This window comes from Dipodomys ordii, unplaced genomic scaffold (genome assembly GCF_000151885.1).
Source record: "Dipodomys ordii isolate 6190 unplaced genomic scaffold, Dord_2.0 Scaffold10, whole genome shotgun sequence".
Lineage (NCBI taxonomy): Eukaryota > Metazoa > Chordata > Mammalia > Rodentia > Heteromyidae > Dipodomys > Dipodomys ordii.
In genome coordinates, this window is record NW_012267226.1 from 20,463,953 (window position 1) to 20,477,835 (window position 13,883).

General features: G+C 58.8%; 2 protein-coding genes across 2 annotated transcripts in view; one reads left to right on the top strand and one right to left on the bottom strand.

Moving 5' to 3' along the window:
• Phldb1 (pleckstrin homology-like domain, family B, member 1) overlaps positions 1–9,455 on the top strand; it is a 29,151-nt gene extending 19,696 nt beyond the window's left edge. The window contains exons 10-17 of the mRNA XM_013009497.1: positions 329–452; positions 972–1,263; positions 1,348–1,438; positions 2,525–2,671; positions 3,226–3,342; positions 3,570–3,672; positions 8,371–8,456; positions 9,285–9,455. Of these exons, the coding sequence (XP_012864951.1) occupies positions 329–452; positions 972–1,263; positions 1,348–1,438; positions 2,525–2,671; positions 3,226–3,342; positions 3,570–3,672; positions 8,371–8,456; positions 9,285–9,425 (1,101 nt within the window). The 3' untranslated portion in view covers positions 9,426–9,455. The remainder of the gene's footprint in view (positions 1–328; positions 453–971; positions 1,264–1,347; positions 1,439–2,524; positions 2,672–3,225; positions 3,343–3,569; positions 3,673–8,370; positions 8,457–9,284) is intronic.
• A 1,179-nt stretch (positions 9,456–10,634) lies between these two features.
• The window catches only part of Treh (trehalase (brush-border membrane glycoprotein)), a 28,078-nt gene continuing 24,829 nt past the window's right edge, over positions 10,635–13,883 (bottom strand). Inside the window, exons 9-15 of the mRNA XM_013009749.1 lie at positions 13,707–13,756; positions 13,390–13,584; positions 12,183–12,400; positions 11,809–11,920; positions 11,404–11,516; positions 11,111–11,164; positions 10,635–10,878 (exon numbers count right to left, since the gene is read on the bottom strand). Coding sequence (XP_012865203.1) covers positions 10,732–10,878; positions 11,111–11,164; positions 11,404–11,516; positions 11,809–11,920; positions 12,183–12,400; positions 13,390–13,584; positions 13,707–13,756 — 889 coding nt within the window. The 3' untranslated portion in view covers positions 10,635–10,731. The remainder of the gene's footprint in view (positions 10,879–11,110; positions 11,165–11,403; positions 11,517–11,808; positions 11,921–12,182; positions 12,401–13,389; positions 13,585–13,706; positions 13,757–13,883) is intronic.

Consider the following 13,883-nt stretch of genomic DNA (forward strand, 5'->3'; position numbering starts at 1 on the left):
GGCCTTGCAGCAGAAGGGTGAGTGGCCGCCATGCCACCCCCCCCCCACCATGGTTTTGTCCTTTGAGTTCTGTGCAAGAGCAGGAGGAATTTAGTTCCGACAACAAAAGAAGCGCTTTCCTGGACATTGTTTTAATAAAGACTCCAGGCTGGGAGGAAGGGTCGGGGAGGCTGGGCATCATGGAGAACGGCGGCCCTTAGGGGCCTGCTTGTTAGCCCAGCAGGGCTACGTCGCCCTGTCTGCACAGGCGGGCCCTGGTGACCTCCAGCATCCGTTCTCTGAGACACTGGCTCCGGGGACCCAGTGTGCGTTTGGGTTGTTTTGAAAGCCCACGTCTGTGCCTCTCTCTCCTCTGATCCCCTCTGTGTCTCTCTCCTGCACCCTCTGCCTGGGGTCCCCCACGCCAGTCGAGTTGCTTCCTGCCGAGCCCCTCCCATCCGACGACCCAGCAGGTAGAGGTCATGAGGGCGTGGCTTTGGCCAGGCCGCCCCTGCCGTGTCAGCATGTGTCCCCCCCCTGCCCGTAGAGAGGCTCCCAGGCTTCGCCGGGTTGGGGTGCTTGGCTCTGTACCCCCTTGTCTCCAAAGTCTTCTCTTCTGATCTTGCTCTCGCTTCTGCACTGTGGGGGACCCCCCCCCGTGGCTCCTGCCAGCTCCCCTGGCTACTCCCGCAGTAGGCAGGGTGCTGCATGCGCCCTGCTCACGTGTGCAAGCCTTGGTTGTGGTCTGGGGCCACTGGCCATCGTGCTTCCTGGGCACCAGCTGGGCTGGGCTGTTCCTTGTGTGGGCTCAGGACGTGCAAAGAGAACCAGAGCCTGACCTTGGTGGAGTCCCCGGCCCGGAGCTGTGGGGGCTTCCGGGTTGCTGGTGCTGGAGGGCTGCCCCGTGTTCACCCTTGCTCTGGCCATGCTGCTCCTGTGTCCCCTCTCCGGATTGGTGAACACACCGTGATGCCCACCTGTCCCTCCCCCAGGGCAGCAGGTGATCGAGGAGCAGCGCCGCCGGCTGGCTGAGCTGAAGCAGAAGGCGGCGGCAGAGGCGCAGTGCCAGTGGGAAGCCCTGCACGGGGCGGCGCCCTTCCCCGCAGGCCCCTCGGCCTTCCCCCCCATCATGCACCACTCCATCCTGCACCACCTGCCTGCCGGGCGGGAGTGTGGCGAGGAGGGTGAGCATGCCTACGACACGCTGAGCCTGGAGAGCTCAGACAGCATGGAGACCAGCATCTCCACGGGGGGCAACTCCGCCTGCTCCCCCGACATGTCCAGGTGCCTCCCACGCCCCGCCCGCCGCCCCTGCCACAGCTCCCCTCCCACGCCTTGACGCCTCTTCTCTCCCCCTTTCCTTCCCAGCACCAGTGGTCTGGATTTGGGCAAGATCGAAGAGATGGAGAAGATGCTGAGAGAGGCCCACGCGGAGAAAAGCCGTCTCATGGAGTCCAGGGTGAGGCTGGCTCAGCCCGGAGGCAGGAGCGGTGGGGCGGAGAGCGGCCCTCTGCCTGCCAAGCCCTTCCACCCCCATGAACTGCACCGCGCACCCTCAGGGCAAAGCGCTGTACATGTTTGTGTTTCTCAACTGGGGCATGGGAGACCCAGCAGGTTGAGGCCTCCCCGCGTGGCAGGACGGAAGACTGCCGGACAATGACCTCGTTCCAGTCCTAGGTGTCTTGTATTGGAGCCTCTGCCCCTAGGCTTATTTCTGAGGACCCTTTAAGAGCCATGGGGCTTTTGATTCTTAACCCGTTCCTTTGGGGGATGATTAGGAAACGCAGGACGCAGGACCTGGGGGTTGCAGTATAGAATGGAGGAGGAGGCAGGCAGCCAAGCCAAGACAAAGGTTTTGCCTGAGGAGTCCTGAAGTAGGCCAGTCATGTCCCTTTCAAGCTGGGACTTGGCAGAGAGGGGCCGTGGGCACAAGCAGGGAACCTGTGCCTGGGGGGACACGGGACACATTGCAGGTGATCTATCTCTTTTGAGGCACTCTGCATCTTTTTGTTCTTTTTAATTGATCATGGGACTTGAATTCAGGCCCTTGGCGCTGTCCCTGAGCTTTTTGGCTCAAGGCTAGCACTCTACCACTTTGAGTCACAGCTCCACTACCCACTTTTTGGTGGTTAATTGGAGAGAAGAGTCTCACAGACATCCTGCCCTGGCTGGCTTCAAACCATGATCCTCAGATCTCAGCCTCCTGAGTAGCTAGGATGACAGGCATGAGCCAGCAATACCTGGCCCAGAAGGAGGTATTCTGAGTCCCATTTTTCAGATGAGGCATATGAGGCGTAGAGAGCTGAAATGAGGTACTGAGTCACAGCCCTTAGTGGTAGCAGAGCAAGGCTCTTAAGCCAGGGCAATCACTGATGAAGGCATTTGTTCTCAGCCCACAGAGCTGGTGGAGAGGGTGGGCCTCTTCTGTCAGGCCAGCATCTGAGGTGCATGCCTCCTGCGGGTCTGCTCAGAGCGGGGTCTGAAGAGAGCGGGGAGGGGGGAACCCCAGGCTGACTGTGGGCACTGATCGCTGGCTTTGTGCCAGGAACGGGAGATGGAGCAGCGGCGGCAGGCCCTGGAGGAGGAGCGGCGGAGGCGCGAGCAGGTAGAGCGGAGGCTGCAGAGCGAGAGTGCCCGGAGGCAGCAGCTGGTGGAGAAGGAGGTCAAGATGCGGGAGAAGCAGTTTTCCCAGGTTAGCGGGTGCAGGGTGTGCTGGTGGCCGGCTGGATGGTTGAGCCTGTTTTCTAGTTGCTGTTGGCAGCCTGACACCTGTGGCTCACACCTGTAATCCTAGCTTCACAGGAGGCTAAGATCTGAGGATCACTCTTGGAAGCCAGCCAGAGTGGGAAAGTCCATGAGACTCTTACTGCCAAATAACTACTAAGAAGTTTGAAGTGGAGCTGTGACTCAAGTAATAGTGTGATAACCTTAAATGAAATGCTAAGGGACAGTGCCCAGGTTCTGAATTCAAGGTCCAGTATTGGCGTGCACACATGTGTGCGTGTGCACACACACACACACATCGCTGTTTGCTTTGCACAAGCCAACCTACACCTGGGACTCATTGGCTCCCAGAAGCAGAGAGCCACTCAGGCTTGTTCCAGCTGAGGGGTGTGTGTGTGTGTGCATGTGTGCGTCCTGTGTGCACACGTGTGTTAGGTTGGAGGGGATTCAGGACTGAAGATGAGAAGTGAGGACAAGGGAATGATGGGACCAGAGATTGCTGACCTTGCCCTTTGCCCCCAGGCTCGACCCCTGACCCGTTACCTGCCAATCCGGAAGGAGGACTTTGACCTGAAGACGCACATCGAGTCCTCAGGCCACGGAGTGGACACGTGCCTGCACGTGGTGCTCAGCAGCAAGGTACCAGGCCTGCACAGCACAGGCCGCCGGAACCGGGCGCCGCGTCAGAGGCCCTCACGGGCCGTGGAACAGTGGCCTCGATTCCTGCCCCAGCCTGGCCGGGTGGGGTGGTTAGATTGGTGTCTGCCTGAGGGGATGCGGGGACAGCCCCATGAGTATGGGGACAGACAATGGAGAAACGCCTGCAACCTCCTGTTCGGTCCTTCCTCATCGCCCCTTCCCACCAGGTCTGCCGTGGCTACTTGGTCAAGATGGGTGGCAAGATTAAGTCGTGGAAGAAGCGCTGGTTTGTGTTTGACCGGCTCAAGCGCACCCTCTCCTACTATGTGGGTGAGTGTCACCGGGCAGCCCTGTGCACAGAGCAGGGGCCCTGGGCTCCACATCCCCCACAGCGAATCCAGAAGTCTCCAAGGAGGGGTCCAGAGGCTCTAGCTGGCAAAAGTGTAGAATGTACTTGGTTCATCTCCACGTGCTCACTCTGTAGTATTACTGAGCATCTAGAAGGTTCCGGGCAGAGTTCTAGGCTATGGGACAAGCAAGATGGCCACAGCTCACTCTCCTGGAGCTCATTCCCAGGGCAGCAGATACTGATCAAAGAGTTGAATCACAGTAAGCCCTGCATTGGGGGATCAGGCCTGCAATCCTAGTGACTCAAGAGGCTCAGATCTGAGTCCAGCCCAGGCAGGAAAGTCCATGAGATGATTATGTCCAGTTAATCACCAAAAGGCCGGAAGTGAGGGTGTGGCTCAAGTAGTAGAGCACCAGCCTTGAGTGAAAAAGCTAAAAGACAGCTCCCAGGCCTGGAGTCCAAGCCCCAGTACTGGCTAGCTCACAAATAATAATAACAGTAATAAAGTAGCAGCAAGTTTTCTGACGGACGACAGCCGCCAGGAGCACTGGGTGAGGCCCGGGGCCGCCGCTCAGCTCCCTCAGGACTCCTCAGCACCAAGCAGGGCCAGGAGCCTCGGGCCAGCCCAGGGCAGGCAGCTCCCACCTGTCCCCTTGCCCTGGTTCTGTGTAGTTTGCCCTCCCAAATCTTGTCTGCATTTCCCTTGGTGGAGCATGAGGTGCAGAGCCCTCCCCGGCCCAGAACGAGGGGCTGGCTGAGGAACCGCGGCCCTGCGCACCATCCTGCGCACCACAGCGTCCTCCCCTCCCCTCCCCCCTCCCCTCCCCTCCCCTCCCCTCCTGAGCCGTGGCTGGGGAGGGGCAGGGCCACAGGTGTTCTCGCAGGTGCAGGGAGGATGTTGAGGCTGATAGACTGCTCATTTCGGAGAAAGGTCCAGGTGAGAGGCAGAGCGATAGTTGAGTGGGTGGCGATAACACAATCACAAGAGCGCACGTTTATGCTATCTACCCGCACATGGGAGCCAAGTGCCACGCGCAGCGGCCTCCAGGCTTGCACTCCTATGAGCAAAGCTAATTAGAACTAAATAGGGAACACATGTGTTAAAGATCAGGCCGCTTGCCCAGTCTCCTAAGCTCTAAGAGACAGAGCGGAAGTGGAGAGAGATACAGTTCCGGGCGCAACTTCCTGTGTAAGGAAGGAGCAGGAGAGGCCGGCCAGGCAGGAAGCCAGCGCTGACCCTGTGCCAGGTGCTGGGCTGGTGCTTGCCAATTGCAGCCATCCTCCACATCTGTGAAACAAAAGGAGACCACGTTCTGGCAGGTGGTGGACACAGAAGGAAGCAGACATTTGACAGCCAGAGGTATTACCAGAGATAATGGGTGTCACAATGAGCCCAGGGGTGGTGTGGTCCAAAGGCTGTTAAATCCAGCATTAGAGCAATGGAGAGGATGCGGGCGGGGCCAGACCCGAGCCGCCCAAGGCCGGGTGGGTGGGGAGGGGCGGGTCACTTTCCAGTGAAGGAAGGAGTGGGAGCCAGCAGGAGCCCGCGGGGTGGCCAGGCCTAGAGCCAGGGTCCTTGCCCTGAGGGAGAAGCATTGGAGATGGGACAAGGACCAGGACCCGAGGTGCCTTGCCCATGGGGCTGGCAGCCAGGTACAGGTGGGCTCTGTGAAGGCTTTGGAGAGTCTACCTTGCCCAGGCCAGCTCCCACTCTCCTCCGAGCAGTTCTCCGGGGTCTGTCCGTCCTGGGACGTCATCCGGGCTCATCGTGGTGAAGTGACAGGTGCTAGATGCTTTGAATGTGTTCTTGCATTGTGCACTTGTTAGCAAGCTGCAGGCCTGGATTTCCTAACCACCCCCTGGCTCATGGGAAGCTGCGTTTGGAGAAGGTTTGGTGACACTCGGGTAGGACGGGCGCCTTGCTCATGCTAGGCAGGTGATCTGCTGCGGAGCTGCACCTCTGGGTCTCGGTGCCAAGGACTTCCCCACCCCCACATTGTTCTAGTGACGTGATGTGCGCCTGGTGTTGGCGCAGGTGAAGTTATGAATGGATCGAGGATTCAGCATGGTGAATTCTAGACGGGATTCACCACGATGTGTTGTAGTGATGATTTTTGCCATGGGTCTTGAAGGTTGCTTAGGAGTTTGCCAAGGGAACGAGCAGAAGGAAACCATTCCAGTGCATGAAGAGCGGGCCGGCTGGGGGTGGTGAGGAGCTCAGCCGGCTCCCTGGACTTGGCGTCCGTGCTGGGAGCCTGGGAGACAAGGCGGGGGCATGGGGACACCAGTCTCGACAGGGCCTGTGCCAGACCAAGAAGGCAGCTGCTTCCCTGAAGAGGAGCCGGCAGGGAAGGTGGGGGCTGAAGTTGCAGGCTCAGGTTTGCTTCTGGAAGCTTCTCCCTCTGCATGGTGGAAGAGGAGTTGGAGGTCCCAGGGTGGGCCCTGGGAAGGCTGGAGCAGGACCAGCAATGCAGGCCATCCAGGACTTGGCCTGAAATAACCCCAGGGCGGGAGAGGGGTCAGGAGGAGCTTACCACCAGCTGTCGCCTCTGACCTTAGTGACCGGCATGGCCTCTCCCATGGGGCTCAGGCTCCTGGTCACGGCTATCGGCCCTGTGGACCACAGACGAAGGGCGCAGGCTTAGCTTACCATACCACGCGGTCCCTGGCTCTGCAGGCTTCCTTCCTTCCTCCTGCCAGCGATCTCAGTTATGCTGTGTGTGCGGGCACTAATGCTGTTCACACCGAGTGAAGCCTTATGTGGGCACCGCAGGCTCCGTGGTACCGTTTTCTTCTCAATATGATGTCAGCATGTCCATATGGTTCAATATCGAGATGTACGAAAACGTTTGAGAAATATCCTCACCAAAGATTCTTTTTTTTTTTTTTTTCTTTTTTGGTCAGTCGTGAGGCTTGAACTCTGGGCCTGGGCGCTGTCCCTCAGCTCTTCAGCTCAAGGCTAGCACTCTACCACTTGAGCCACAGCGCCACTTCCAGTTTTCTGGTGGTTAATTGGAGATAAGAGTCTCACGGACTTTCCTACCCCAGCTGGCTTTGAATCACAATCCTCAGATCTCAGCCTCCTGAGTAGCTAGGATGACAGGCGTGAGCCACTGCTGCGTGGTGACTCACAGATTCTTATCTCTCTCTCTTTTAAAATATCAAAGGTAGCTGGTAATACTGTGCATTCCCTTTCTGCCTCCTCAGGTGGCTTAGTGATCTTTCTCTATCAAATAGAGCTTTAGGTATTTATAACTAGGTGCAAGCTATTTTTTTTTTCTGGCCCTGGGACTTGAACTAAGGGCCTGGGCTCTGTCCCTGGGCCTTTTTGTGCTCAGTGGTAGCACTGTACCACTTGAGCCACAATACCACTTTCAGCTTTTTCTGAGTAGTTTATTAGAAATAAAGAGTCTCATGGACTTTCCTGCCCAGTTTGGCCTCAGATCATGGTCCTCAGATCTCAGCTACTTCTGAGTAGCTAGGAATATAGGCATGAGCCACGCGTGCCTGGCAACTAGGTGTATTTTATAGACATATTTTTCAATCTATACCTAGTGATAGATTTCTCCATGTATTTCTGATATTTCTGATAGGGTTTTTTTGTTTTTTGTCAGTCGTGGGGCTTGAACTCTGGGCCTGGGCGCTGTCCCTCAGCTCTTTAGCTCAAGGCGAGCGCTCTACCACTTGAGCTACAGCGTCACTAGTGGTTTATTGGAGATAGGAGTCTCACGGTCTCTCCTGCCTGGGCTGGCTTTGAACCTCGATCCTCAGATCTCAGCCTCCTGAGTAGCTAGGATTACAGGCGTGAGCCACCAGTGCCCGGCTTTCTGATATTTCTGTATTACTGTGTTTATCAGTTGAGTGATAGTCCATCATAGGTCTCGGAGTGTGGCTCAAGTGGTAGAGTTCAAGCCCCAGTACTTCCCAAAGCAAATAAACTGCCAAAACCCATTGATATCAATATTCCATCCTATGCACCACCATGATTTATTAGATCATCTCTACTTGATGGATACTTGAGTTTTATTTATCTATTTATGTGAGACAGAGTCTAGTCTTGAACTCTGTTGTCCTGCCTCAGCCTTCTAGGGATGACATTTGTGCACTACTATGCCTGGCACCTTTCTAGTTTGTTGTGGTGGTCCCGGGGCTTGAACTCAGGGCCTGGGTGCTGTTGCTGAGCTTTGTGGTCAAGACTGGTGCTCTACCGCTTGAACCACAACTCCATTTCCCCTTTTTGGTGGTTAATTGGAGATGAGTCTCATGGACTTTCCTGTGTGTCATGGACTTTCCTGCTCTGGCTGGCTTTGAACCACGATTCTCAGACTAGAGCATCCTGAGTGGCTACGATTGTCAGCACATGCCACCGGTGCCCTGGCTTACCTTTCTAATTTTGACGGTTGTGGTCAAATGGCTCCCGAGAGTTTTGTTACTCACACCTGCCCTCGGTTGGACTGCGTGTTTCTCCATGGCCGTGCCAAAACGGTGCCGTGTATTCTCGCTGCAGTAAGGTGTCATTTGCATTCTGCAACGACTGCTGCCAGGGCTGAACAAGGTCCCTGCTGGCCTGTGCTGGGAGCGCAGGGCAGCCACGCCCACCACCCACCTCCCAGAGCCGGAAGCTTAGGACCTGTGCACCTTGGCTCCGCCCTCCTGATCCCGGCCCTCATCATTTACAGACAAGCATGAGACGAAGCTGAAGGGGGTCATCTACTTCCAGGCCATCGAGGAAGTGTACTACGACCACCTGCGCAGTGCAGCCAAGGTCAGAAGCGGGAGCGGCAGAAGGGGCCGGCGGGCACGGCCTGGCTTTGCAGGCCTGGCTCTGCGGTGTGGGAGCAGGGGGCTCTAGCCTGCCCTCTGCCGAGGCTCCACCGCATCCTCTTGCCGACATTCTCTTCCTTTCTCCCTCTCCCCTCCCAGAAGAGGTTTTGTCGCTTCACTATGGTGACCGAGGTACCCCTCCCCACGTGCCTCTAACCACAACTGCGCCATTAACACCTCCTTTGTCCACCTGCCGCTGACCCTGGGCCCCTCCTCTACCCTTCTAACTGGCGCCGGGCGGGTGGATGCCTGCGTCTTGTCTGGTGCAGGTGTGGCCCGCGGGAGCAGGGAGAGCTGGCGGGGTGCAGGGCACTTCCAAGTCCCAACGGGGAACTGAGGAGAGATGCGGCTTGGTACAAGCCAGCTTGCCTCCTGCCTGCACCCCGAGGCCCCCTAGCCCTGACCGCTGCTCCCCTGGGGACGTGGCCCAGCATCTTGCCTTCCGCTTTCCTGCCTCTTCTCTGCCAAGAGGAGACCCATCCTCTCCGGCCTTTGGGGACTGATTTTATTGTTGTCACTTTTGAACCTGGTCATGCCAAGAACCAGTGTCCCCAGCGGGGCCCGCCCCCCTGCCAGGAGTACTGAGATGGGATTGGTGGGTGAGGAAGCTCCGCCCACCTGGGGGGGCAGGAGGGATGAGGGGAAGAAGGGGAGACCCGGCTCCAGGGCCTCCTGGGGGCTGGGAGGAGAAAGGCAGACAGGAGGCCGGGGAGGAGAGAGTTGCGCGAGTGGGTGAGCCCTGCCTTAGACTGGCCTCTTCCCTCGGCAGAGCCCAAACCCAGCCCTCACCTTCTGCGTGAAGACCCACGACCGGCTCTACTACATGGTGGCCCCCTCTGCCGAGGCCATGCGCATCTGGATGGATGTCATCGTCACAGGGGCAGAGGGCTACACCCAGTTCATGAACTGACCCACCGTGGGCCTTCTGCCTCCTCCCCCCCACCCCCCCGTGGTGGCTGCAGGACTCAGGCCCAGCCGCCCGCTGCTCTGCTCCCCTAGAGACACGGAGCCCCACCGAGGGGGTGCAGCCAGGGTCCGCAGTTCAGTGCTGTAAGGTTCTGGGCTCCCATCACTGAAGAGCCAGCCAGAGAGGAAAGGTGGGGAAGGGGCTTTGCCGCCTCTCAGGAGCCCAGAAGTTGGAGGTTGCTCCTGGGCCTGCAGGTCAGGGTCACTGACAACCGCCGCCGCAGCGCCTGCTCTCCCCAACTCGTTTTCTTTGACAAATTATGGTACCAGAATCTGCCAAAGATCCCTTCCCTCTTCAGCTCCCTTTTGGGGCTCTGGGAGCCATGCAGAGCCACGTTTGGTGGGGGGCAGCCGCCCAGGCAGACACTGCTCAGCCCTGCTCCGCCGCGCCTCTCCTCCATTTACACTTTCCACTACTTTGTTCAAGGGCCAGACACCTCCCGGGTCACCTCACCCTTGAGGTCCCAGCCCGCCCCCTGTCGCAGACCCAGCCCCATGGTCTCCATGGAGACCGCCTCGTTGCCATGGATACATACTAACCGCCTCGCCAGCTCCGAGGCGCAGCCCGCTGCCTCGCCAGCGGTGGGTAGTGAGGGTACGAGCCATCATCTCTCCAGCCCAGCCCTCTGGGCATCTCCTGGGGGAGGGGACCGGACACCTCCCTGCGGCTCCCCCCCCCAGCCCAACCCTCTCCCTTCCACTCGTGCCTTTGCTTAGCGCCAGGAGGGATGGCACCAATGCGGACGGGAGAGGAAGCTAAGCACCGTCCTCTCCTCCCAGGGTGGATGCCTGACCCGGAAGTGGGTGCTCAGCCCACTGAGCAGAGGGGATGCGGAGGGGGAGGGCCCAGGGCTGTGGCCAGCCTCCAGAGGGTGATGGGGAGGAGAGAGGAGGACCAGGCTCCAGTGGCCTGGCCTCAGCCCTTCACGCCTTAACACTAAGCCCACCTCCCCGCCCTCCCCCCAGCACCGGCCCTCGGTTGCCTGGACCTAAGCTGGGAGGTTTGCAGTATTTGTAAGCATTTCAGCAGAACAATAAAGCATTTGGACTATGGAGGTGCGTGACAGGCCAGCGGGGGGTGGGGTGCGGTGAGACGCTGACCTCCATGTCACTGCCCAGTCCCTGTGCCTCACAGTAGAAGACGGGGGGCAGGGACAGGAGAGCCCCCAGATGGGAGGAAGGACCTGTTTAATGAGGAAGGAACTGAGGCCAGGAGAGCATGCACAGGAAGGCTGTCCTTGTCCTCACTTTCAGGGCCACTGAGGCAGGAAGCTGAGCAGAAGCGTAGCCACCAGACAGCAGGGCACCTGGAGAGCCAGCGGGGCCCCTGAGGTCAGCCGGTCCCCATAGCGGTCCAGGAGCATCAGGGCCACACCATTGGTCCAGCCAAACCCCTCCTAGAGACAGGCAGGACAGTGGGGAGAGGAGGCAGGGCACCCGCACCCTGTTTGGGGTATTGGAGCTCCTCCCCAGGGTCTCTGGCGCCATCTGTCCTCCAGAGGCAGCAAGGGGCAGCAGGCAGCCGCCCCAGGCAGCGGGGCTTACGTGCCCTGACCACGCATGGCCTAGCGGGGCTCACTGCAATGCGGGGGACAGTGGTGTTCAACAGCCCACCCCCACCTGGCTCACCTGAACTTCATACTCCCCTCCACCACCTGGCTGTCCACCGCTGCTGACGTCATACTGGGGACAAGGGGACGGTGGTAGGTCAGGCGCTGGTCCCCAAGCCACCCACCACCCCAGCAGGTCAGTCAGCCCAGCTCCTCTGGCCTGCAGCGATGGTCCCTGCAGTTCCCAGGAATGGCCACTGGGTGTCACCACCATCCTGGCTGGGCCGCCCTGGTCCAGGAGAAGCCTGACACCCTGGCCTCCTCTAATGGAGGAGGTCCCCGGGGACAGAGGGACGCCCAGCGCCAGCTCACCTTCTCATACATGGCTGACTTTTGGGAGTAGACGTCAAAGTTGGTTCTGATCCAGTGCTGGGCCAGCTGGAAAGCCACTTCTTGGGTCCGAGGGGACACTGACTTGGTCAAGCCTAGGGCCCCAGGCAAGGCAGGACCTGAATCTCCAGAGCCTCCATCCCAGCAGAGCAGAGGCCGGGGGACTTGGTTGCCCCCAGGCCTCCTTTCTGGACCCTCAGGCCATACCTCGGGGTAGAGAGAAGGGACAGGGGCTGGACATGTGTGCTGAGCGGGGCCAGAGCAGCCCAGGAGGCAGGGGAAGGAGGAGGCCTGCATCTCTAGTCCACAGCGCCCAGAAGCCCAGCTTGGCCCGTCCTCCGTGGGGCCAGGTCCTGGCAGATGCCCCCTGCCTGCCTGCCTGCCTACCTCTGATGACCAGGTCCTGGAGGGGGGCCCAGCCATTGGGGAAGTCCCACTGCTGGCCTGTGTTGAGGAGGGAGGTCGGGATCCCATGCTGGTAGGTCAGGATTTGGCTGTCCTAGAAGGTTCCAGATATTTCCTTGAGTGAGTGTAAGCCAAGGATGCTTCCTCAGGAGGAAGCCCGCTCCCTGTGCCCTTTCTGGCCTGGCCCTTGTCTTCTTGGCTCGCAGCTGCCCCCATCTGGTCGCGGTGGGAACTACAGGCTGAGCTAGGCTCAGAGAGGAGGGAATGGCTGGCCTGCAGGTCTGTGCTGTCAGCAGAGCCAGTGCTGCTGCAGGGCCCCAGAGCTGCCCCTCCTCCCCCCTCGCTGCTCCCCTCACCTCCAGGTATTTCAGAGCCTTGTCTGGGATGCTGGAGTCAGAGAAGCAGCCGGCCCAGAGCGGGGTGAGGTTGGATGGGTAAAACTCCAAGTTGTTCCTGCCATTTTCTAAGTCATAGTCGAACCAGGCTCCTTTCTGCTCCTGCCAGAGGACGGCCTGCATGGCGGCCATGCGCTGGGCCCGCAGGTTCCTGTACTTGGTGGCCTGGGCGTCGTTCCCTGGGGGACATGACCTCCGGTCTCAGCAGGCGGGGCTCTGCCCCTGGGCACTAGGCTTTCTATAACTCTCCTTTGTTCTTCATTTATGCTCCTCCCCAAGAGTAAGAAATCCTGTTGCTGAGGGAATGCTCCTCCAGGAGCCCAGTCCACTTGTTTCTCTAGGTCCTGAGTTCTCTGGCCAATGGCTCTGCATTGCCCCCGGGCCTCATTGGTCTGTCCCCTGGCCCATGCTGGCTAGGTGAGTTTCTCTGGCTCTAAGGGGTAGTTGTGTCAGCAGGCAGCTTTGCGTTGTTGAGTGTTTGGGGGAATGGATGAGGATATTCCCTCCCAAGCCCTGAGGCCCTCACAGCTCCAAAGGCAGGTGGAGGGAGGGAGGATAAGGGGAGACATACAGGTCACTGGTGACCCACACCTGTAATCCTAGCTACTTGGGAGACTGAAAGCTGAGGATCACTGTTTGAAGCCAGTCTAGGCTGGAAAGTCCGTGAGGCTCTTATCTCTATTTACCCACTAGAATACTGGAAGTGTGTCTGTGCCTCAAAATGGTAGAGCAAAACAGCTGAGGGGCAGGGCCCAGGCCCTGAATTCAAGTCCCGTGACCAAAAAAAAAAGCAGGCTGGAGAGGTGGCTCAGTGGTAGAATGCTTGCCTAGCTTGCACGCTAGGGTTTGATTCCTCAGTACCACCTACACAGAAAAAACTGGAAACGGCGCTGTGGCTCAAGTGGTAGAGCACCAGCCTTGAGCTGAAGAGCTCTGGGACAGCACTCTGGCCCAGAGTTCAAGCCCTAGAGCTGACAAAAAAAAAAGAACAAAAAGAAGTGGAAATGTGGTCCAAGTGGTAGAGCAGCAAATTTGAGGGCAGAGCAGGAGGTCTGAGTTCAAGCCCCACTTAGAGCACAGAGCCAGAGCATCCCAGGCTTCTTTATCCTTCCATTTCATTGCCGTGTGGATGTGGAGACCCGCGCTGGCCGCCCCTCCCCAGGCTTACCTAGCAAAGAGTAGAATTTGCCCATGAGCTCCTCTGCCTGGCACAGGAAGGCATTCAGGTCCACCGGCACCAGTTTGCTGGTTCGGATGCTGCTGAGCAAGTGAGGGTTTGGGCCTCCAACGAGCCAGCGTGAAGAGAAGTCCCACCCAGACTCGGCCCCAGCCTTCAGCTCGGCCCACAGAGCCTCTCGGCTCCCTGGAAGGATAGAGCAGGGCCCCGGCCAGCCTGACTGTGGGGAAAATGCAGCAGCCGACAGGGTCCCATGCCAGATGCAGAGGCTGGGTGCCCTGGCCCCCCCCCCCCCTGTTGCTGCTCACCTTCTGGCACTGTGTCTGCCAGTTCCGCGTCTTTGCTGTAGGACTCCGGCCTGAGAAAGGGAGAAGGAGTAACCTGACTAGAGGCCTCTAAGCCCCTCTCCTCAAGTTCCCCATATGTGTGTGTGTGTGTGTGTGTGTGTGTGTGTGTGTGTGTGTGTGTGTGTGTGTGTGTGTGTG